Source organism: Triturus cristatus, chromosome 7 (assembly GCF_964204655.1).
Source record: "Triturus cristatus chromosome 7, aTriCri1.1, whole genome shotgun sequence".
Classification (NCBI taxonomy): domain Eukaryota; kingdom Metazoa; phylum Chordata; class Amphibia; order Caudata; family Salamandridae; genus Triturus; species Triturus cristatus.
This window is the reverse complement of record NC_140590.1, coordinates 1,481,206,859-1,481,229,365: the sequence shown is the minus strand read 5'-3', so window position 1 is coordinate 1,481,229,365 and position 22,507 is coordinate 1,481,206,859. Positions and strand designations below refer to the sequence as shown.

At 50.3% G+C, this 22,507-nt stretch overlaps 1 protein-coding gene across 2 annotated transcripts in view; it reads left to right on the top strand.

The window, feature by feature from the left end:
* Nucleotides 1-22,507, top strand: part of LOC146812219 (protein-glutamine gamma-glutamyltransferase 6-like) — a 379,129-nt gene that overhangs the window by 341,119 nt on the left and 15,503 nt on the right. For both annotated transcript variants that reach the window (XM_085619248.1, XM_085619249.1), the window contains exon 11: nt 7,279-7,436. In XM_085619248.1, the coding sequence (XP_085475374.1) occupies nt 7,279-7,436 (158 nt within the window). The remainder of the gene's footprint in view (nt 1-7,278; nt 7,437-22,507) is intronic.

Here is a 22,507-nt window from a genome sequence, read left to right as displayed (position 1 = left end):
AAAATATCAAAGTCAATCCCCCCGTGTGCACACGATGTGCGCAGCTTCGCGTTTGCGCATGGCATATTAAAAAATAAACAGTTTATACCAAAACCCTTAACAACAAAGCGTATCATGTGTCCTCCTTGTGCGGAGGGTGCGCGGAGTGCACCGTGCGTACATGGCCCATTAAGCGTAACGTGGGCGCGCAGCGCACTGCGTGCCCACCGTGCGTGCACGGTGCGCAAAGTGCACCGTGCGTGCACGGCACTAACTGCGTAAAGTGGGCGCGAGGTGCGCAAAGCGCACCGCGTGCTCACCGTGCGCGCACGGAACGAACTGCGTGAAGTGGGCGCGCGGTGCGCAAAGCGCACCGCGTGCCCACCGTGTGCGCACCGTGCGCGAAGCGCATCGTGCGCGCACGGCACGAACGGCGTAAAGTAACTTAGCATTTAAAAAACCGTACAAATTCACTGAAAAAACCATAGGTTTCACACACGTTATAGTTAGGAATTAGCATTTAAAAAACCTTGCAAATTCACTTAAAAAACCATAGGTTTCACACATGTTATAGTTAGCTGGGCATTTTCCTCATGAAAAACCAATGAAATTCCCCCGTTATAGTTAGTGCAGGCAACTATAACTCACGCGACCGTAATCCGCTGCTGATGACGTCAGATATTACATCACTGATGACATATGTGTCTTTCTGAAAAAAAAAATATATATATATGTATAGCTAAAAAAAAAGGAAGAAGACATGGGTATATAAATGTGTAAATACAGTGATGTAATATCTGACGTCATCAGCAGCGGATTACAGTCGCGTGAGTTATAGTTGCCTGCACTAACTATAACGGGGGAATTTCATTGGTTTTTCATGAGGAAAATGCCCAGCTAACTATAACATGTGTGAAACCTATGGTTTTTTAAGTGAATTTGCAAGGTTTTTTAAATGCTAATTCCTAACTATAACGTGTGTGAAACCTATGGTTTTTTCAGTGAATATATATATATATATATATATATATATATTACCTACTGGCGGTCGCCAGTAGGTAGTTATAGTTAGGACCACGTTTCCATAGGAAAACCTCAACATTCTATTTTGAATAACTTTGGCGCCGGTCGACGAATCCTCGCGAATTTCTCAAAATAGGTGGGGCGCTACGCTCCGCTCCTACCCTGAAAGTCTCGGGGGGATTCGTCAAGCGGGGGCTGAGATAAAAGGGGGGTCCCAAAACGCGTTTTTCCCATGCATTTTTCCATAGGACCTTTAGAACGAGCTACAGCCCGAACGGCTGAACAGAATTACTAGAAATTTGGCAGAGAGGTAGTCCCTAGGTCAAGGAAGTGCCTTTTGTAGGTTTGGTGTAAATCTGTTCAGTAGATTCTGAGAAAATAGCCTTTAAATCAATATATATATCTGAGCCCGCTTACGGTACGCTTACCGTACGCTTACCGTACGCTTACCGTAAGCTTACGGTGGCGTGCGCGAGCGCGATTCTGATTGGCTCTTAGATCTTAGTAAACATTCGAATCGGCCGAAACCAGGAAGCGGCGTCCGCCATTTTGTCTCTCGCACTGAGTGTTGTTTATCAAACATGATGGCCAAAAACATGTTACGGGGCTGTTTTGACAACTCCCTCCCACATAGTCATGTTGAGGGAGTCCCCAAACATCCCCCAAGAGCAAAAACGGTTTTATTTTTTTTTCGGCAATTTCGCGGGGTACGCTTACCGTACGCTTACCGTACGCTTACCGTAAGCTTACCGTACGCTTACGGTAAAAAAATAAAAATAAAAAAAACACTATCCACACTTACCCCACCCCCTGTCCTTTTGGTGGCCGCAGGCCACCAAATGTGCAGGGCTTATTAATAGAGAAAAAAAACGTAATTTTGGCAACATGAAATTATAAAATCGAAATAAAAAAAACACTATCCACATTGACCTCACCCCCTGTGCTTTTGGTGGCCGAAGGCCACCAAATGTACAGGGCTTATTAAAGTTGATAAAAACCGTGCACGGAACGAACTGCGTTAAGTGGGCGCGCACGCCACAAATGGCGTAAAGTAACTTAGCATTTAAAAAACCGTACAAATTCACTGAAAAAACCATAGGTTTCACACACGTTATAGTTAGGAAATAGCATTTAAAAAACCTTGCTAATTCACTGAAAAAACCATAGGTTTCACACATGTTATAGTTAGCTGGACATTTTACTGATAAAAAACCAATGAAATTCCCCCGTTATAGTTACTGTAGGCAACTATAACTCACGCGACCGTAATCCTCTGCTGATGACATATGTGTCTTTATGAAAAAAAAATATTTGTAATATATGTATAGCTAAAATTAAATGGAAGAAGATATGGGCAAATAAGTGTCTAAATACAGTATTAGCATCAGCAGAGGATTGCGGTCGCGTGAGTTATAGTTGCCTACAGTAACTATAACGGGGGAATTTCATTGGTTTTTTATCAGTAAAATGTCCAGCTAACTATAACATGTGTGAAACCTATGGTTTTTTCAGTGAATTAGCAAGGTTTTTTAAATGCTATTTCCTAACTATAACGTGTGTGAAACCTATGGTTTTTTCAGTGAATATATATATATATATATATATATATATATTACCTACTGGCAGTCGCCAGTAGGTAGTTATAGTTAGGACCTAGTTTTCATAGGAAAAGCGCTTATGGTTTTTCCAATAACTTTAGTGCCGAATCTTCGTGAAATTTTCAAAACTTGTGATCAGCTTAGGTCAGCTCCTGTCTTTTCGGGGTGATTCGCCAAGCGGGGGCCAAGAAAAAACGTGTTTTCTCCATGTTATTTTCCATAGGAAACTTTAGACACGGCTACAGCCTGAACTGCTGAACTGAATTACACCAAATTTGGCAAAAAGGTAGCCCTTGTTTCAGAAAATTCCTTTTTGTTAAATGATGTAAATCCTTTCAGTAGTTCCTGAGAAATTAAAAAAATAGAGGTCGGAAAATCAACTTCCCATAGGAAACTTTAGCCAAGACTAGAGTCCGAACTGCTGAACAGAATTACACCAAATTTGGCAAAAATGTAGTGCTTGGTTCAGAAAGCGTCCTTTTCTTTAAATGGTGTAAATCCATTTAGTAGTTGCTGAGAAATTCAAAAACAGAAAGTTTCGATATCTAGGGACGTGGTGGATTCCGAACCCTCCCGACCATGAGCTTCACTGTGATTGGCTGCCAACACTCCAAACGAGGAAGTGTTGGCACCCATCTTGTGACTCGAAACAGTAACAACAAAGGTGAAAAATAAGGAAAAGGGCCGGGTAGAAACACCCTGACCCCCCAGGCCTGCTCAGGGGGTCCCCAAAAAGCATTTTTTTTAAATAATTTTGGCGGAAATCGCATTGGGGTTGCGAATCCGGCTGAAAATATATTTTTTTAATGAAGTGCGGCCTCCCGCACTTTGTTTTCTATTAGCCCCCGGGTGGGCCAGATCCCGGGGGGATTGTCTAATGGTTAATTTGTTAGCCCCGGGGACCACCACCTCCGTGGGGCTATGTTTATAATATGCGGGAGGGCACCCTGCCCTCCCTCAGCCCTGGGGACCACCACCCCGGGGCTTGTTCTTTAAGTTGTAAGGGGGACTTTTCTAAAATATTCACGGGGGGCACATGGGCCCCCCGCAGCCCAGGGGACCCCCACCCCGAGGCTTGCACTTTAATTTTTGATGGGGCCTCCAAGGCCAGGGGACCACCACCTCCGCGGGGCCATGTTTATAATATGCGGGAGGGCACGCGGCCCCCCAGCAGCCCAGGGGACCGCCATCCCGGGGATTTTTTCTTTTATTTAATTACACCTCTGTGGGGGGCCCTGGGGTCTAACTAGTCCACCAGGTACCTCCAGTAAGTGCCAGGTAGTTGTGTTGCAGAGTGGTGGTCCAAGGCCATGCCCCATTTTTACACCATACTTTATAATGTGTCTAATGGTGTGGATTCCTCCACATCTTACACAAAACACAGTTCCGCATGTGTGACCTACTGGACCGCAGTGTAGGCCTGAGGCAGTGGTCAGCACGGGCCATTCACTGAGAGTCGCCGCCATAGGTTGGATGACCCCACCAGCCTGCGTAGTTCAGGTTCAGTGGCACCATGGGATGCAGACTTGCAATGAACAGGGTTGATGGCACCAGTTCAGTTGTTGATTGTGTTCGGTCACCTCCATGACTGTGACCCAGCTTTCATCCGGACGGAGCCGCATCTTCCTCTTACTCCTCTGTGGACTCTGCCATTCGTGATTCGCGACTAGGTGCTGGATGTGGGACCTACTGGACCGCAGGGTAGTCCTGGTCCCTCACCCACGTGTCGCCGGCTGGCGTTGATCAGGGTTACTTGCACCACGTGTCACCGGCTGGCATTGAACAGGGTTAGTGGCAACAAGTGTTGCCGGCTTGCGTTGAACAGGGTTAGTGGCACCAAGTGTCGCCGGCTGGCATTGAACAGGTTTAGTGGCACCACGTGTTGCAAGATGCCCATATGAAACTAAGCCTCACTGATCGGGGGGTCTGCTGCTGTGGCCGCTGCCACGGCTTTGGGGTCACTGCATTCAGGACTCAGGACACAATTCTGCATATGGGACCTACTGGGCCGAAGAGGACGCTGGTGTAGTATGTGAATGAGGAAGGAGTAATGTGGGCCAGCATCGGGGGGCCAGCGATGGTCTGCGGAGGCTGCAGAGGTCACGGAACTGGGGCTTGGAGCTTGCACCAGCACGTGGTGGACCCTCCTTAACACACTCCGGTGTCGGAAGGTGATCAGTGTGGCCTGGCTGCGCAGGGGCGGGCCTGACGGGTTCGGGGTCCAGCGGGCCGGGGTACGGCAGGCGCATAGAATCACAGGCAACTCCGCTCACAAGGACGGCGTCGGCCTCGTGGCGGGGTGATAGGCGCCGCCCTGGCAGAGACGTTGGGGTTTCTGGAAGAGGACCACGCCCAGGGCTAAGTGCTTTTTATTCACACCCCTACGCTGGTCTGGCGTACGCCGGGCCATCCCACTCCACTCGCGCTTATGGGGGGGACGTAACAGGTGACATTTCTGTGAACTCCCCCGCTGTCCGGGGTGACATGGTTGCATCCACTGTCCACTACACTCCATACACCAGAGGAGTATGTCGCCATGGATATAGGTGTCCAGCACATCTCCACCACTCTTGGCATTGTGTGCTTTCCAAGTCATGGTTCTCCTGCCTCCTTCACACATGCCTGGTTGCCACCTCTCCCCACATTGGGCTAGTGTGTGGCTGAGGTGCCATGCCGTTGATGGCTCATGTTCACGGCTTGCCCAGCTTACCATTGTGAGTTGTTCTGTCGTCTCTGGTGGGTGGGCATGTTGTTTAGCATGTTGGTTTTGATTTTGTGATGTGCGCATTACCAGAGTTGTGAGTTGCATGGTTGTGGAGTTGAGATTAGTGGGGTGTTCATTTGGAACTTGCCATGGGGCTGTGTATTTCCCTTGGAGCCATCCTGGGGACGCTGGTTGCTGATGGACTATCGGAGGATGGAGGAATCGTGCACCGTAGCTGGGTATTTGGAGGCGAGATTGGTGGAGGTTCCACGATGTTCAGTTGTTGCCTGCACATTGATGTGAGACGTGTGCTTTCTGTTGCAGTGATTGTGTGCTGTGTTGGCAGGGGGCACAGGTATGACATGTGTGCTGTGGATTTCCCCCGACAGGTGCGTGCATCCAACTATGGCGTACGGGCCTTGCTTGGTGTTCAGCGGATCCTGCGTATTGTGTTGGACATATGGGGACTGGGGTAACAGGCTGATGGTGATGTCCAGGTCAGATGTGAGGGACTTGGATGTAGGTGGCTGTGTGACTCCTCCGACTGTGGCGGGTGTTGGTTGGGGGGGTACCAGGGGCCAACAGGTGCAGCACAGCCAGAAGCTTTGTGTGGGGTGGGATGTTGGTTGTCCGCTGTGTTTGTGCCGTCAGCCTGTTGGGGCGTTGTTGGCCAGGATGCGTAGGATGGTTGTCCTTTTGAGCATGTGGTTGGGCAATGACATTGTCAGGTGTTGGGTCTGTGTGGCTGGTGTGCTTCCTGGGGATCCGCTGTCTTTGTCTGCGCTGCATCTGTGGTGGTCCAGGGTGGAGGTTGGGGTCATGGGGTGGTGACGGTGGGTGTTGTGGCCCTCTTGGGTGTCCGGCCCCATTGACCGGTGGCTCCATGGCATCTGTTGCCCTTCCAATGTGGCTGTGGGCTGTGCTCCCTTTTTTGGTGCAGGTTGTGGTCCGACTTTGCACCAGGTCGGAGCAGGTGTTATTTTCCTGCTGCTAACGCGCCTTATCGCCTGTTTTGTGTTCTTATCGCAGTTCTGGCTGGTCGTTGTGAATGTTGTGGAGTGGTGTTGTTACGGCTTTGGGCACGGTAACGCCTACTCTGCATCTCATTAGCGATAGTTGCGGAGGTCTTCTGTGGCGGATGTCTTTTGCGGCTGCTATCGCGGATAAACTGGTGCTGTGGGCTGTTGACACCAGCTTGTGAATGGGGCAATCGATTTATCGCAACTTTGGCTGCGATAAAGTGCCGTTAACTTGGCGATAGCTCCTTGTGAATATCCCCCTAGGTCTTTTAAAAGGATGCTCATCCCGAAAATTCTGTGGCATGCTTCATTGTTGAGTCCTTATCCAGAGTCTAAACACATCGGGGTGTGCTGAATCTCTGTAGAAGCGGTAATTCTTATGATACAGCTCTTGACACAGGATCTGTGAAGCTATTCCATTAAAATTCTCTTAAGGAATACCGTTTTCTAAATTGTATTTGGAGGGTCTATTTGCAACAATAAAAACAAAAGGTGGATTTCCTTGGGGTATATTAGTACGCCCACATCTATATCTATCGGTCTACATATTTCAGCTGGCTACTATATGCCCATCGGGGTCACCCGGCTTTCATCAGGACCAAGCTGGGGTTTCCAGTCAGTATTTTCTCTTCTGCGACTGTTCATGCAATATACAGCAGAGATATTAATCTTAGATCTTGATTTGGATGAGGAAACTGGTGTCAGAGAGCTGATTTTCTTTTTAAGGTTAATATTGCCATTGTGTAGAACATGAAGTCAGTTATTGGAGCATCAGTTCTGTCCATGCCTAGAGGTCTTTGTCTTCCAGACAGACAAAATGTAATACAGCAGAGTTGTTAATGCTCTCAAAATGCATTGATTGTAACATTCTTGTGATTGTTTACCCTTGGTGTCACTTAGAAATATGTTCATTTTGGACTAACAAATGTCTTGTCTTTGTTATTGTGATCTTCAGAGGAACGCATTCCAGTTCTCATCTCTTCATCAGACTATGAACACAAATTGACAAGGGACAACATGGTTGAGGTGGCAGCTGTGTGTGAGGTGAAGAAGGGAGGGAAACTGCTGGTGCGGAAACATGTGTCCCTGGGGCAACCTCCTCTCGAAATTAAGGTAAAGAGCTTTTTTAACTCGTTATATTTACCTTTTAGTTGTACAAAAAAAACACAGAGCAAGAAGAATTCTTCCAGGCTTGTTAGTGGGATATTCAAAAAGTACAAGGGCAGTTTAAAAGGAGTCAACAGCGTTTATACATCCTAAACCCCTAGCACCCAAATTATCAACACTGTCCAATCTGAGGAGACATGATAGATGAGGTCTCACCATGCAACAGGCCCTCCGTTAACAATCTGTTGGTGCTGCCACGCTCACGAGTTTTATTCAGTGCAAGAACATTGCCTCCTCCATCTTGTGTGTCTAAACATAGTATCAATTACTGTTCCCATGGCAAACACCCTAGTGCGATTCTAGTATGCCATATGCAAAAAATTTATTTGAATATGTTGCAAGTTTCCATACCTTGAGGATGCATCAACACAGCATCCCAATCTGTGTCTTCCATCACTCTCATGTTTCTCTCCCGTTGGCCCCTCAGGTTTCCGGAGGTTGGCATATAATTTCTTGATATCTTATACTCCCCAGAAATCACACTTTTTTCCCAAGTGTCTCTGCTAGGACCCTCCACTCCAAAAAGGAAGCGTTGACAACATTCTCCCTGTTCACTTTGACCCTGAGTTTATCTTTAGATCTCGTTTGCTGAGAGGTCAGCTTCTGCTGGAAAGTCCTCATAGGGCTCCAATCCCTACCCCACCTGTCATGTCACCAACTGCAGAAATACCTGTTAGGTCTCTTTTTTTGAAATCTCCCACCTGGCTACCTCACGAAGCCTTTGCCCACCCACTAGAGGGAGTAAGCACAAAATGGGGTAACTCAGTATACCTAGGAACCCACTAGAGGATAATTCTAGTCAACCTATCTCTCTAGAATAACATCCTCTATAATGCCTCCCACACGTCAAACGTCATATGTCTCATTGTGAGGAGCCCACCAGCTCTTTTATTTATATAAAGGAAATGTTAGTAGAACTTGGCACCCATTGGTCACATCTCAATCACTTTTTTATTTAACATACAGAGCTGGGATTGGATAGAACTCTCAGGATATTCATTCTGGCAGTGTTCTGCTTACTGGAGTTTCAATCCCGACCAGCTTTCAGTCAAACTAGTACTGCCCCGGCAGTGGCAATGTGCTGTGTGCATATTTCAAGCATTTACAGTGGCAGGGAGAGGAGATATAGCTTCCACTGTGGCAATAGTGCCTCCTCTTACTCATCCTAAAAGGGGTTAGGATCCTATGTGCATAGGGCTAGGTGGTCTGAAAGACAGTCAAGCACCCAGAGCTTTTGTGATGGAGTGGAGACATGCTGATCGTCCAAAGTCAAGCCGGTCTCAGATACACAACAATGTAGTTGGGTGTGTGTTTGCGACAGGATACTGTGCAATGTATCATTGGGTACTCAAGAAGGTTTAATGGCATGGATGAGATGGGTCTTTGTTAGGCAGATCCTATTAAAGTAACACACTGTGGTGGGTTGGGTCATTCGTTTTTGTATTCTGTCTTTTCATGGAAGGAATTTCAAGTATGAAGCTCATTGGCGTTTGTTTAATTGAGTTGCTAAAATAATACAGTGACCTCATTACTGAATATATACAGTGTACTGCAAGTTCTGCTTCATTTAAAATATGTGTCCTGCTAAAAGTGTGCAACACTACAGAGTAGAACCAGTGCTACCCCATTACTGGTTTTGGTGCCTCAGAGAATATCTGAAAGAAACACGTTAGGTATAGATTCCTTACCTTTGAATCACCCCCAGGCGTCAGACTGGATCCAGAAAGTTTTTTTGTCAGCTGTACCTCTGTACATCGGAAGGTGGCGTTGGTCGGCTCCACGTTCGTCGTTGGCGTCGTGTCGCTGGGATGACATCGCAGTAGCTACTTAGATGCCTCTCTCGCTCGCTGACGTCTGTTCCTTCTTTTTCCGCACCAGCAAGCGCAGATCCAGAGAGCGCTACCTCCAGTCATTTTTTGACTGAACTTTTTGAGCGACTTTTGGTGACGTCTTTTGAGTCTATGACTCCTGGTGCACGCATGGATGCCAGGAGTCAAGGCTTGCGGATCCTGTTCCCGACTGATGTTGGTTATGGATCCACACCGCGTGTGCCTCTTTTGTCTGGAGTGCGATCACGACCCCAAGTCATGCTCCAACTGCCGGTCCATGGAGCTGATGGCTTTGCGGGAGCGGTCCTGAAAGCTTCTTGAGCATCGGCAGTCGGCTCCATGCTGTTCGAGGTCCCGGTCGAGAAGGAGGTCGACGGACCAGTTGCGGAGCCATCACCAGTCATCCAAGTCATTGAAGTCTTCGCACTCGGCGTCAGGTAGGTTGAAGCACAAGAAGAAGTCGAAGAAGCATCGTCGCTATTCGACTTTTCATCATCAGTCGGCCGACCCGACGAGATATGCGGGTGGTGCCCCTCCCTTGGCTCTGTGTGCGGATCCGTTTGAGCCGACTCCGAGTTTCCCTCCCTTCCCGGGACCCAGAGCGACTGCCGCCCTGCTTCGTACGTTCTATGAGGCGATGCATGCCATCTTTGGGTGGCCCGAACCCGCCTGCGTGCCTTTGGGCCCCGCGGACTCCATTGGGGGGGCCTTGGCCTTCTCTGCCATTGGCTCCAGCCCCGGTGCTGCAGGCCCCCCTTGGATCCAGGCCTGGATCCGGATCGGTGCCAGTTGAGCTCATTACGCCTCCACGAGCACCACTTCCCCGGCACCGCTACCGCATTCGATGCCGGTTAGCCCCCCCAGCCGCAGTCGACCCCGGCCTCCATCCTGATGTGGACACGGATCCGGACCGGCGTCGGCCGACGCTGGATCCGGGGCTGAGAGGAGTTTTTGTGCCCCTGTTCACTCCTGGGGTCCCTTTTTGACCACATTGGCACCTAGAGGAGGAGGAGGAGGACTGGGAGGGATCAGGTGACCCTCTGACTGACCAGTTAGACAGGAAACAAGACTGGAGAGAGGACCAGGGGGATGCCAATCAATCAATCAGGGGTTAGTAAAGCGCGCTACTCACCCGTGAGGATCTCAAGGCACTGAGGGGAAAGGTAGGGCAGCTCCGGTCAGTTGAAGAGCCAGGTCTTGAGAGCCCGTCTGAAGGAGTGCAGGGTTGGTGAGCGTCTTATTTCTACTGGGAGAGTGTTCCATGCTGTGGCTGCGGTGTAGGAGAATGCTCTCCCTCTGGATCTGCTTCGGCAGATGTGGGGGATCTCTGCCAGGGTGAGGTCGGCTGAATGGAGGTTCCTATTGGGTGCGTAGAAACTCATTCTGCTGTTGAGGTACTTGGGTCCGATGTTGTTGAGAGATTTGTAGGCGTGCGTGAGTAGCTTGTAGGTGACTCTCTTCTCGACGGGGAGCCAGTGGAGTTCTCGCTAGTGAGGGGTCATGTGTTCGTGGCAAGGTATCCCTAAGATGAGCCTGGCGGCCACGTTTTGGATGGTTTGGAGTTTGCGAAGTAGGGATTTGTTGAATCCTGCGTAGAGGGTGTTGCCGTAGTCGAGCCTGCTGGTGATGAGTGCATGTGTGACGGTCTTTCTGCAGTCAGGGGGGATCCACTTGAACTTCTTACGCAGGAAACGGAGGCAGTTGAAACAGGTGGATGAGATAGCGTTGATTTGGCGGTTCATGGAGAGGGAGGAGTCCAAGATTATGCCGAGGTTCCGGGCGTGGTCCATAGGGGTGGGCCGTGGGCCGAGGGCGAGAGGCCATCATGAGTTGCTCCATGGGGAGGGGCGGGGTCCGAAAATGATAACCTTGGTCTTTTCGGAGTTGAGTTTGAGGCAGCTGTCCTTCATCCAGCTGGCCACGGTCCTCATTCCTTCCTGAAAGCTGAGTCTTGTGTCTTCTGGGTTACTAGTGAGGGAGAGGACGAGTTGGGTGTTGTCAGCATAGGACACAATGCTGAATCCGTGCTGTCTGACGATGGTGGCGATGGGGGCCATGTAGATGTTGAACAGGGTAGGGCTCAGAGAGGAACCTTGGGGAACTCCGCAGATGATGTCGGTGGGTTCGGAGAGAAAGGGGGGGAGCCTGACTCTCTGTGTTCGGTGGGAGATGAAGGAGCGGATCCAGTTGAGGGGGTTTCCCTGGATCCCTGCGTTGTGGAGTCTGGTGGTCAGTGTGTCGAAGGCTGTGGAGAGGTCCAGGAGGATGAGGGCCGCGGTGTGGCCCTGGTCGAGCAGCATGCGGATGTCGTCGGTGGCAGCGATCAGGGCTGTGTCGGTGCTGTGGTTGCTGCGGAAGCTGGATTGGGATGCGTCCAGGATGCTGTTGTCCTCGATGAAAGTAGTCAGCTGGGCGTTAACGAGCCTTTTAGTTACTTTGGCAGCGAAGGGGAGGAGGGAGATGGGTCGGTAGTTCTTTAGGTCAGTAGGGTCGGCTGAGGGTTTTTTGAGGAGGGGCTTCACTTCTGTGCGTTTCCAGTCCATGGGGCAGGTGCCCGATGCCAGGGAGGAGTTGACGGTGAGGGCTAGCTCTGGAGCGATGGCCATGGAGGCTCTGTGGAAGATGTGCGGGGGGCAGGGTTCCATGGGGGCTCCTGAGTGAGTGTTCTTCATAGTGGTGGTGATGAGTTCGACGGAGGCGGGGGCCCATGTGGTGATGGTTGGCATGGTGGAGGTAGTGGTCGTAAGGGTGAAGGCACTTGTTGGTTCGTTGAAATTGTCGTAAAGGGTCATGATCTTCTGGTGGAAGAAGGTGCTGAGCTTGTCGCAGAGATCTTGGGAGGGTGTGATGTCAGAGGCTTCGCAGGGGGATTTGGTCAATTGCTTGATGATCTTGAAGAATCCGCTGCTGTTGGCTGCGTTGGGGTTGATTTTTTTCCCTGATGAATGTTCTTTTGGTGTCTCTTATCAGCTGGTGGTAATTCTTCATGGCGCTCCTTTGGTAGATGTGGGCTTCCGAGGTCTTCTGGTTCCTCCACGTTTTCTCGCGGCATCTGCAGGTGCGTCTGGCCTCTAGGAGTTCTGTGGTGAACCAGGCGGCTTTTGGCAGATGTTTGGTGGTGGGCTGCCGCAGAGGGGCTAGCTTATTGGCGCAGCTGGTGATCCATCGGTGGAGTTCAAGTGCAGTGTCGTCGTTGTCGGTGGTGGCTAAAGGGGGGCCGTGGAGGATGGTGGAGTTGAGAAGGTCCTCGGTGATCCTACTCCAGTTTCGTCGAGGTGGGCGTGGGGCTTGTTTGGTTGCGGTGCTGGAAGTGAAAGTGAAATGAATGCAGTGGTGGTCTGTCCAGGAGTGCTGGGAGGTGTGGGTGACAAGGATGTTTGACCCTACAGAGAAGATGGGGTCCAGAGTGTGCCCTGCAATGTGGGTGGGTGAGTTTACAAGTTGATTGAGTCCCAGGTTGGAGAGATTCTCAAGTAGCGCATTTGAGTCGGGGTCCTGGTGGTTGTCGAGGTGGAAGTTTAGGTCTCCGAGCAGAATGTAGTCCGTGGAGGCGATGGCGTGGGATGTGGTGAGTTCTGTGATGGCGGTTGTGGCTTGGGTGCGAGGTCCTGGTGGTCTGTAGATGAGCGAGCCTCGTAGCGTAGTCCTGGGGTTGGTGTGGATCTGAAAGTGGAGGTGTTCTAAGTTGGGAAGAGTGATGTTAGTGCTGGGAGTTGAAGGGATGATTTGCGGGCGGTTGGGGCGATCTAACCTCCTTAGTTTGTAGCCATCTGGTATAGCCGTGGCGATGTCAGGACCGGAGCTTGCGTTGGTCCAGGTCTCGGTGAAAAAGGCGACGCCAGGGGCGAGAGTGTCGAGTAGGTCCCAAATCTCAATGGCGTGCCGGTGAAGGGATCGCACGTTGAGAAGGATGCACTTGATGGTGTTGGCGGGTATCGCAGCAGGTGGTGCTTTGGTAGCTGAAGCAGTGGCGTCCATGGAGAAGGTGCATTGGCAGTGAGTGCAGGAGCAAGCTCCTTGAGTGTTGTAGGGCGCTGCTCGTACGCAGTACTCGAGGCGGCTGGGTTTGAGTACGCGGAGGCTGGTGACTGTGTAGAGGAGGGGCCCTTAGAGCCAGGGTTCCTGGCACTGGGCGTGAGCCAGGCGCGGACGGGCGCAGACGGGCTTGCCTTAGGCATGCCAGCGGCACACCAGTGGCTCGACCGCGCAACGGTCGCCGTTACCGTTATGAAGGAGAGGGGGGTGGGATCGCGGAGGAGGCGGGCGGGAGTCTGGCGTGTGGCGGGGTGAGGGCAGGATCACCGGGGAGGAGGCAAGGCGCTACGGCGCTAAATCAAATAATGAGACAGAGACCTGTACAGTAAAACAGTCACACTCACAAGAACACAAAATCACTAACAAGCGCTGGTGTCAGGAGCGCGAAATACCACGTTTCACAGAGCCTGTGGCAGAGTCGGGCGCGAGGCTTGAACTCTGCTGCTGGGGCTGAAAGGCGAGGATCCGCTGGCGGAGCTGCCAGGGAGAGTGCTTCCTAGACTGAGGTCAGGACAGCACACCGCGCTCCCCAGCAGCTGTCGCCGTTATGAAGGGGAGGGGGCAGGATTGCGGAGGAGGCGGGCGGGAGTCTGGCAGAGGGCAGGGCTGAGGGGAGGATCACCAGGGAGGCGGTAAGGCGCTACGGCGCTAAATCAAATAATGAGACAGAGACCTGTAAAGTAAAACAGTCTCACGCACAAGAACACAAAATCACTAGCAAGCGCTGGTGTCAGGAGCGCGAAATACCACGTTTCACAGAGCCTGTGGCAGAGTCGGGCATGAGGCTCGAACTCTGCTGCTGGGGCCGAAAGGCGAGGATCCGCTGGCGGTGCTGCCGGGGAGAGTGCTTCCTGGACTAAGGTCAGGACAGCACACCGCGCTCCCCCGCAGCGGTCGCCGTTATGAAGGGAAGGGGGGGCGGGATCGCGGAGGAGGCGGGAGGGAGTCTTGCGTGGGGTGGGGGTCAGGGGAGGATCACCAGGGAGGGGGTAAGGCGCTACGGCGCTAAATCAAATAATGAGGCAGAGACCTGTACAGTAAAACAGTCACACGCACAAGAACACAAAATCACTAACAAGCGCTGGTGTCAGGAGCGTGAAATACCACGTTTCACAGAGCCTGTGGCAGAGTCGGGCGCGAGGCTCGAACTCTGCTGCTGGGGCTGAAAGGCGAGGATCCGCTGGCGGTGCTGCCGGGGAGAGTGCTTCCTGGACTGAGGTCAGGACAGCACACTGCGCTCCCCCGCAGCGGTCGCTGTTATGAAGGGGAGGGGGGTGGGATCGCGGAGGAGGCAGAGACCTGTACAGTAAAACAGTCACACGCACAAGAACACAAAATCACTAACAAGCGCTGGTGTCAGGAGCGCAAAATACCACGTTTCAGAGAGCCTGTGGCAGAGTCGGGCGTGAGGCTCGAATGCTGCTGCTGGGGCTGAAAGGCGAGGAGCCACTGGCGGAGCTGCCGGGGAGAGTGCTTCCTGGACTGAGGTCAGGACAGCACACCTGACCTTGGCATGTTGTCACCTCCTACAGTGGCTACAGAGGAGGGAGCGTCATACGCAGTGGTGTTGCGTAGGGCGGCCGAGGCTCTCAACCTCGAACTCCCTACAGTGGCAGTCAGGACTAACCTCCTGACAGAGGTGCTTCAGCCAGCTGTCAGCTCTTCAGAGCCTGTGCTTCCATTTAATGAGGCACTTACCGACGTCCTTTTGGGCACCTGGTCCAGGCCCAACACGGGGGCTCCAGTGAATAGGATGATTGCCCGACGCCACTGCCTGGCTACGGGTGACCCCACTTTCCTCTCCCAACACCCCACCCCCGAGAGCTTGGTGATCCAAGCCTCCACTTTCAAGAGCACATTCCCTACCGCTCCATCGGAAAGGGAATCCAAGAAGCTGGATAATCACGGAAAGAAAATTTTCACTTCCGCTAGCTTGGGACTGCGGTCGGTAAACATCGCATGTCTATTGGGTCGTTATTCCCACTCTGTGTGGGACTCGGTTGTGCAGGTGCTTCCTCAGTGTCCGGAGGAGGCCCGGACAGTGCTCTCCCAGGCTATTGCCACCGGGAAGGATGCGGCGAAGTTTACCATCCGTTGTGGGCTGGATTCCTCCGACTCTCTGGTTAGGACGATTTCCACGTCGGTAGTTCTTCGACACTATGCCTGGATGATATCAACTGGCTTTTCTGGAGATGTCCAGAATACCCTCATGGACATGCCCTTAGATGGCCATCGCCTTTTCGGCGACAAAGCAGACCACGCTTTAGAGCGTTTCAAGGACTCACGGGCTACGGCCAAGTCCTTGGGCCTCTCCAGTCACCCAGCGCAGTCTGCTTTTCACCCCTTTCATGGCTACGGAAGGGGTGCCCCACTACGTTCCGCCCAAAGCCACAGGCCGCAGCAAGTTACCCAACCTTCACGTGTCCGGGGAAGTGGGGACAACTGCTGTGGTTCAGGGGGCCAGCGGGTGGGCCAGTCCACCAACCCCCCTCTGCAGCAGCCTCCAAACCTTACTAGTCTGACATTTCAGACCCCTCAAATGCCAGTGGGTGATAGGATTCGCCATCACCTTCCACACTGGCGCACCATCACATCGGAGAGGTAGGTTTTGCAAATAGTCCGAAGGGACTACTCCCTCCCCTTCGAAGCTACCCCTGCATCCATGCCACCGCAATACCACTGCATTTAGGAGGATCACCTGGCCCTTTTACAGCAGGAAGTTACAGCTCTCTTGGCAAAGGGAGCCATCAAGCGCGTTCCTGTCCCAGAAGTAGGTCGTGGTTGTTATTCCCACTACTTTCTGGTTCCCAAGAAGGACAAGGGCCTGTGTCCTATCTTGGATCTGAGGAACATCAGCCGCTTCCTCCGGAAGGAGAAGTTCAAGATGTTGATGCTTGCTCGGGTCTTGTCTGCCCTCGACCCGGAAGACTGGTTGGTAGCATTGGTCTTGCAGGACGCTTATTTTCACATCCCCGTCCTGCCGGCCCACCAGCGTTACCTGCGGTTCACGGTAGGCCACAAGCATTTTCAGTTTAACGTGCTCCCCTTTAGCCTTACCAGAGCCCCTTGAGTGTTCACGAAAGTGACGGCGGTGGTTGCAGCACATCTGTGCAGTTCAGGGGATTCAGTCTTCCCCTAAATCGACAACTGGTTGATTGAAGGCAGGTTCGCCCCAGGCAGTCGTCTCCCACCTCCAGACTACGGCTGACCTGCATTCGCTGGGGTTCTCCATCAATGTGCCGAAGTCGCACCTGATTCCCTCTCAGAAGCTCCTCTTCATCAGAGCGGTTCTGGACACAACGTGGTTTTTGGTCTATCCTCCCGAACAGCAAGTCCAGGATATTCAGGCTATGATTCCGATCTTTCAGCCTCTATCCCGGGTTTCAGTCAGAATGACCCTGAGGCTGCTGGGCCTCATGGCCTCCTGCATCCTGCTGGTGGATCATGCCAGGTGGCATATGCAGGCTCAGCAGTGGGACCTGAAGTTCCAGTGGGCACAGCATCAGGGGAATCTGTCTGTTTGCGTCCAGATCTCGGAGGGCACTGCATGACAATTGCAGTGGTGGCTCACAAACCAGGATTGAGTCAACGGCAGATCCCTCTCTCTTCCCAACCAGAACACACAGTGATGATGGACGCATCCTTTCTGGGATGATGCGGCCAAATGGTGGAGGCAGAGATAAGAGGCCTCTGGTCTCCGGCGGAGTCCGGACTTCATATCAACCTTCTGGAGCTCCGGGCGATCAGTCTTGCACTCAAGGCATTCCTTCCCTCTGTCCGGAAAGAGTAGTGCAGGTGCTCACGTACAACACCACAGCCATGTGGTACTGCAACAAACAGGGCGGGGTGGGGTCATGGACCCTATGTCAGGAGGCACTTCGCCTCTGGACATGGCTGGAACATCAGGGCATATCCCTGGTGGTTCAACACCTGGCAGGTTCTCTGAATGCCAGGGCCAGCGAACTAAGCTGCAGGTGCATGATGGATCACGAATGGCGTCTTCCCTCTGAGGTGGTGCATGGTCTCTTTTGACAGTGGGGAGAGCCTTGGTTAGATCTATTCACCACAGAAGAGAACGTGCAATGTGAGCAATTCTGCACGTTGGAATTTTCAAGGCTGCACTCGCTAGGCGACGCTTTTCATTGAAAGAGGAGTTGCGGTCTGTTGTACACTTTTCCACCTATACCACTTCTGCCCAGAGTACTGAAGATCAGGTGGGACTGGGCCCAAGTCATCCTTGTGGCTCCGGATTGGGCACGAAGAGTCTGGTATTCCAAGCTGCTCAACATGGCCATTGATCCTCAGACCGGTCTGCCTCTTCGAGAGGATCTTCTGTCACAGCAACAGGGGATGGTCCTCCACCCGAACCTGTCCAGTCTACACCTCCTTGCATGGAGATTGAGTGGCGGCAGTTGACGTTGTTTGACTTGCCTCCCGAAATCTGCGATGTAATCTTGGCAGCCAGGCGGCCCTCCACTAAGACGGTATCCGCCTGTCGGTGGAACAATTTTGTGGCATCGTGCACAGTAAAGGCTGTGGATCCCCTCTCTGCCCCTCTTTATGAGGTTCTCCTGTTCCTCCTTTCTTTGGCTCTGCTCTGGACACTATCAAGGGCTATCTCTCGGCCATTTCTGCATTCCTTCGGCTTCTAGATCAGCCTTCTCTTTTCAATTCCCCTTTAGTCAATTGTTTCTTGAACGACATAACTCATCTCTTTCCTCCTACTCCTTTAGTTACGCCTCAGTGGGACTTGAATCTAGGTTTAACTTATTTAATGTGCGCTCCCTTTGAGCTATTTCACGATTGTCCTTTGAGACTTCTGACGCTTAAAACTGCATTCTTGGTGGCCATAACATCTCTCAGAAGAGTGAGTGAACTCCAGGCTGTTTCATCTAAGCCTCCTTTCCTTTCTGTCCATCAGGACAAGGTAGTTCTCAGGACTCATCCATCCTCCCTGCCCAAGGTTGTCACTGCCTTTCACATTGGGCAGACCATCACTTTTTCCACCTTCATTCCGCCTCCGCATCCTTTGAAAGAAGAAGAGAGGCTCCACCGTCTGGACCCAAAACATACGCTTTCCTTTTATCTGGATCGTACCAAACAGTTCCGGGTGGATGACCAGCTCTTTGTTGGATACGTGGGTGCCAAGAAATGTCGGGCCGTACACAAACAGACTATCTCCCGATGGGTCGTTTTGTGCATAAAAGCATGCTATTCTCTAGAGAAGAAGGAGCCTCCAGTGGGGCTGCGCGCCCATTCCACCAGGGCAACGGCAGCGACCACTGCTCTGGGACGAGGCGTTCCTCTGAATGACATCTATCAGGCAGCTACATGGGCTTCGTTGCACACAATTATGAAACACTACTGCCTGGACAGCCAAGTCCCGAGAGACGGCTTCTTTGGCTGTTCTGTTCTCCCGGACTTTCTGGTGTGATCTCGGTTTGCAGACCCGCCTCCAGGGTTGGTATTGCTCGGGGATCTATTCTAAGGTAAGGAATCTATAACTTACGTGTCTCTTTCAGATGAACAAGTTACTTACCTTCGGTAACGATATATCTGTAAGAAACATTAGTTAGTTATAGATTCCTTACCTCCCCACCCATCCTCCCCGTTCTGCGAACTGATTACAAGGGTTAAGGATATCCTTTCAGGGCCCTAGTTTTGTGCACCAGTGGTCAGTGTCTTGCATGGCTCTACATTTCTGGCGCAGAAAGTCGTGTACAGAACTGACATGAGCGCGCAAGGGCGGCGTCTAAGTAGCTACCACGACGTCATCCTGGCGTCACGACACCAACGATGAACGTGGAGCCGACCGACGCCACCTTCCAACGCGCAGCGGTACTGCTGGCGAAAAAACTTTCTGGATCTAGTCTGACACCTGGGGCTGTAATTCTAAGGTAAGAAATCTATAACTAACTAATGTTCCTTACAGATATATCATTACCGAATGTAAGTAACTTGTTCTTCTGGCACTGCCCCTCTAAGAATACAACAGCTTTGCTGAGAAGTACTAGGACTGCCTCAGTGCTGGTATAGCAGCCCCACACAGAGTTCGTACTATCATTGCATGTAAGAGCAGCTCTGTTGAGAAGCGGTGGTACTGTGACAGACTATTTTTTTAAACAAAAATGTCCTCTGAGGAAATTAATCAACCACACTTTTTTCCTCACTCGCGTTCTGCATCTCATTCGTCAAGGTCCAAGAGGTCATACAAATCTCCCTCTGAATTTATTACGTATTGGCACAAATATTCAAAATTAGTACAATAATATTTAAAAATTCATCAAAACAATTTATTTCTGAAAATTACCACAATGAGATACAATTTTATAAAAACAATAAAACAATTACAATACAATCAATGTTTAAAACCACATCATCAAATTACTATCCACAGCATATTATACATGAGAGTATACTACCTAGACAGTACCCTTTGTCATCCTTTGCCACAATTGGTGAATCTATTTAACCACATAAACCCCGATATCACCTAATTGTTATATATCCAGGGAAATGTTCATACACCCAGGTTTGTGGCTATACAAAAGCGTCTTACTTTTTCATATGAGATACACGTTTGGTTAAAAAAAAGTGACACAAGATTATGGCAAACCACATTTCACTAGAAAAGCTAAATATTAGAAACACAGTTTCACAGCTCTCCATAGCCCGTGCGATTAGGTGATAGAACTGCCCTTTACTAGTATGCTTTACGGCTTCTCATACGCTTTCATAATATAAGTTTGAGTTAAGCAGCCGTATTGAGAAGGGTCATTATTAATGTAGGAGTGAAATCATAGGAGTGCATTTCACCATGGCTGCCATTAAGTGGTGGGTCACCTTGACCATGTAGCCCATTGTTTCACTTTGGTGACATATTAGTGTGCTTCTTTCCATGTCTAACACTGTTCTTACATGGCACTGTAGTCAAACATATCCTAAAATGATATTTCCAATGTCTGTGGATAGTGGATTTAAAATATTTGAGCACCAAAAATGGCCTAAAACTGGTCCTCTTTAGACGTCATCTCAATCTTAACACTAGTAGCAACTGCTACACTCCCATCTTGTGGTACCCCTTCTTTGACAGATTGGGAACTCCACTACTGGCTGAAATAAGATTGTAGTCCATTTGTAAATGATATAAAAAGGGTGGAGTGTAGCTGCTAGGGGCACGGCCTAGCAGCAACACTCCGCCGGCCTCTCCGACAGAGGTTAAATAAACAATGGGGTGACCCTGTGTCCCTCAGAACCTGGGTATATCTATGAAAACGAAACAATGGTTCTGTCGGGTGTGCGTAACTATTTCTTATACAAGTAATTCTCCGACAGAGGTGGCGGAAAATGTGGGTGTAATGTTTGACATGCCAGATTGTGGCGGTGGTGAAATCCTGTATCTGGATTTTAAGAATGCTCAAGAAATTCCTGAACTTTCTTCCACGTGATGCCCAGATAACAGTGGTGAGAGCGCTGATTCTCTCTAGGCTGGATTACATCAATGTATTGTACCTGGGCATTCCGCACTATCTATTACAACATCTCCAGGTGATATATAATACTGTACAAGTTGCCTAAACATTCTTCGGTGACCCATTTTCCAGAGCAGCTGCACTGGCTGCCGGTCCAGAGGAGAATCATGCATTAGGCTTTAACAATGCTCATCAAGCCTTTCACAACTCAAGGCCCCTATCCTTGAACAAGAGGATTCTCGAGTACAGTCCAGGTAGGGCGTTGTGCACAAGTAATGCACACCTGATAACTGTCCCCCGCTTTCGAAAAAACTTACGGGGGTAGGTGGGGGGGTTCTTTTGTGGTTCTGGCTGTGAAGATCTGGAATTAGATGCCGCTCCTAGTCAGATCCATTAGGGACGAGGTGATTTTTAAGCAATCTCTCTATTTAAACTTTAATTCCAAAGTCCTTCTCTGATCTTAACGTCAGATCCCTCATGCCCAGCACCAGGACACTCCTAGAGTGCTCTGCACTATATAAAAACCAACCGTTCATTCATAAACATGTACAGGCTTTTATGACCATGTGTGTCTCGTACTGGACCACTTCCATGAAACTGGTTAGGATGAAAGGGGGTCACAACTAGCCAGTCAACCGGTGCACACAGCTACTGCCACAGTCACTTGCCAGACATCTAAACACAGTGGAAGCTGTCAGTTATTTGCACTGCTACATATACTTGCCAATATTTTAAGCACCCCAGATATGGTTTTGCTGTTGGTTAGTTCTGAAGTGAAGGCCGCAGCATAACGATAATTGACAGGGCTTTAAAAGGACAGTTAAAAAACAATCCACTTTTATTTTGCTGAAGCCACTGTTCTCGCAGGCTGATGCAGCAGGTGTTTTTGCTTTGGAAGTCAGGATGATGGGAGTTTAAAAGTGCCTGTAGTTAGATTTTAGACATCTGGGCTTCTTGAAGATCGAAGCATCAAATTTGGGATTCTGTGAGCTTGAAGTTTAAGGTGCTGTTGTCCATCATATCTAGGGTTGTCTGAGCTGAAACTGTAGATGCACATGTGCTGTAACTCTGGCCATCCTGGAGCTTAAAAATATCCCCCTGATTGCATGCATTTTGCAATCAACATAGTTTTGGGATGGCTTGCTGGACAGGTAAACAGAATAAAATGATAAATAAAGAAAATCAGTATAATAATTGCATTATGATAGAGAATAAAAGGCTTATTTATGAGCCCTTGCGTCACTTTTGCGCCACCGGACTTTTTGTGACGCACCAGGAGCGTAAAAAATGAGCCTTGTTGCACCATATATACAAAGTGACGCATCTAGGTAGATGCATCACTTTGTAAACCCCTGCGCCACATCATACCTGCGCCGGGTATAATGTATGCAGGGGGGGGCGTTCCGACGCAAGAAAGGGTCATAGAAGTGACGCACTAAAATCTATAAGATTTCACTGCGCCACTTCTAGGACGCAAATGCGTCAATATCTTACGTCTGCCTCGTGTAACACTGACGCAGGCAAATTTGGTCCTGGTGTCACTACAGACATGAGCCAAAATTTCAAATCAGTGATGGCCCCACCCCAAAAGGGGAGTTTTTCTTTTTAGCTCAAACTGTAACACCACGCCCTCTCTAAGTGGGAGCACAAGCCACTCAGACTACTTCGCTTTGTATGGACT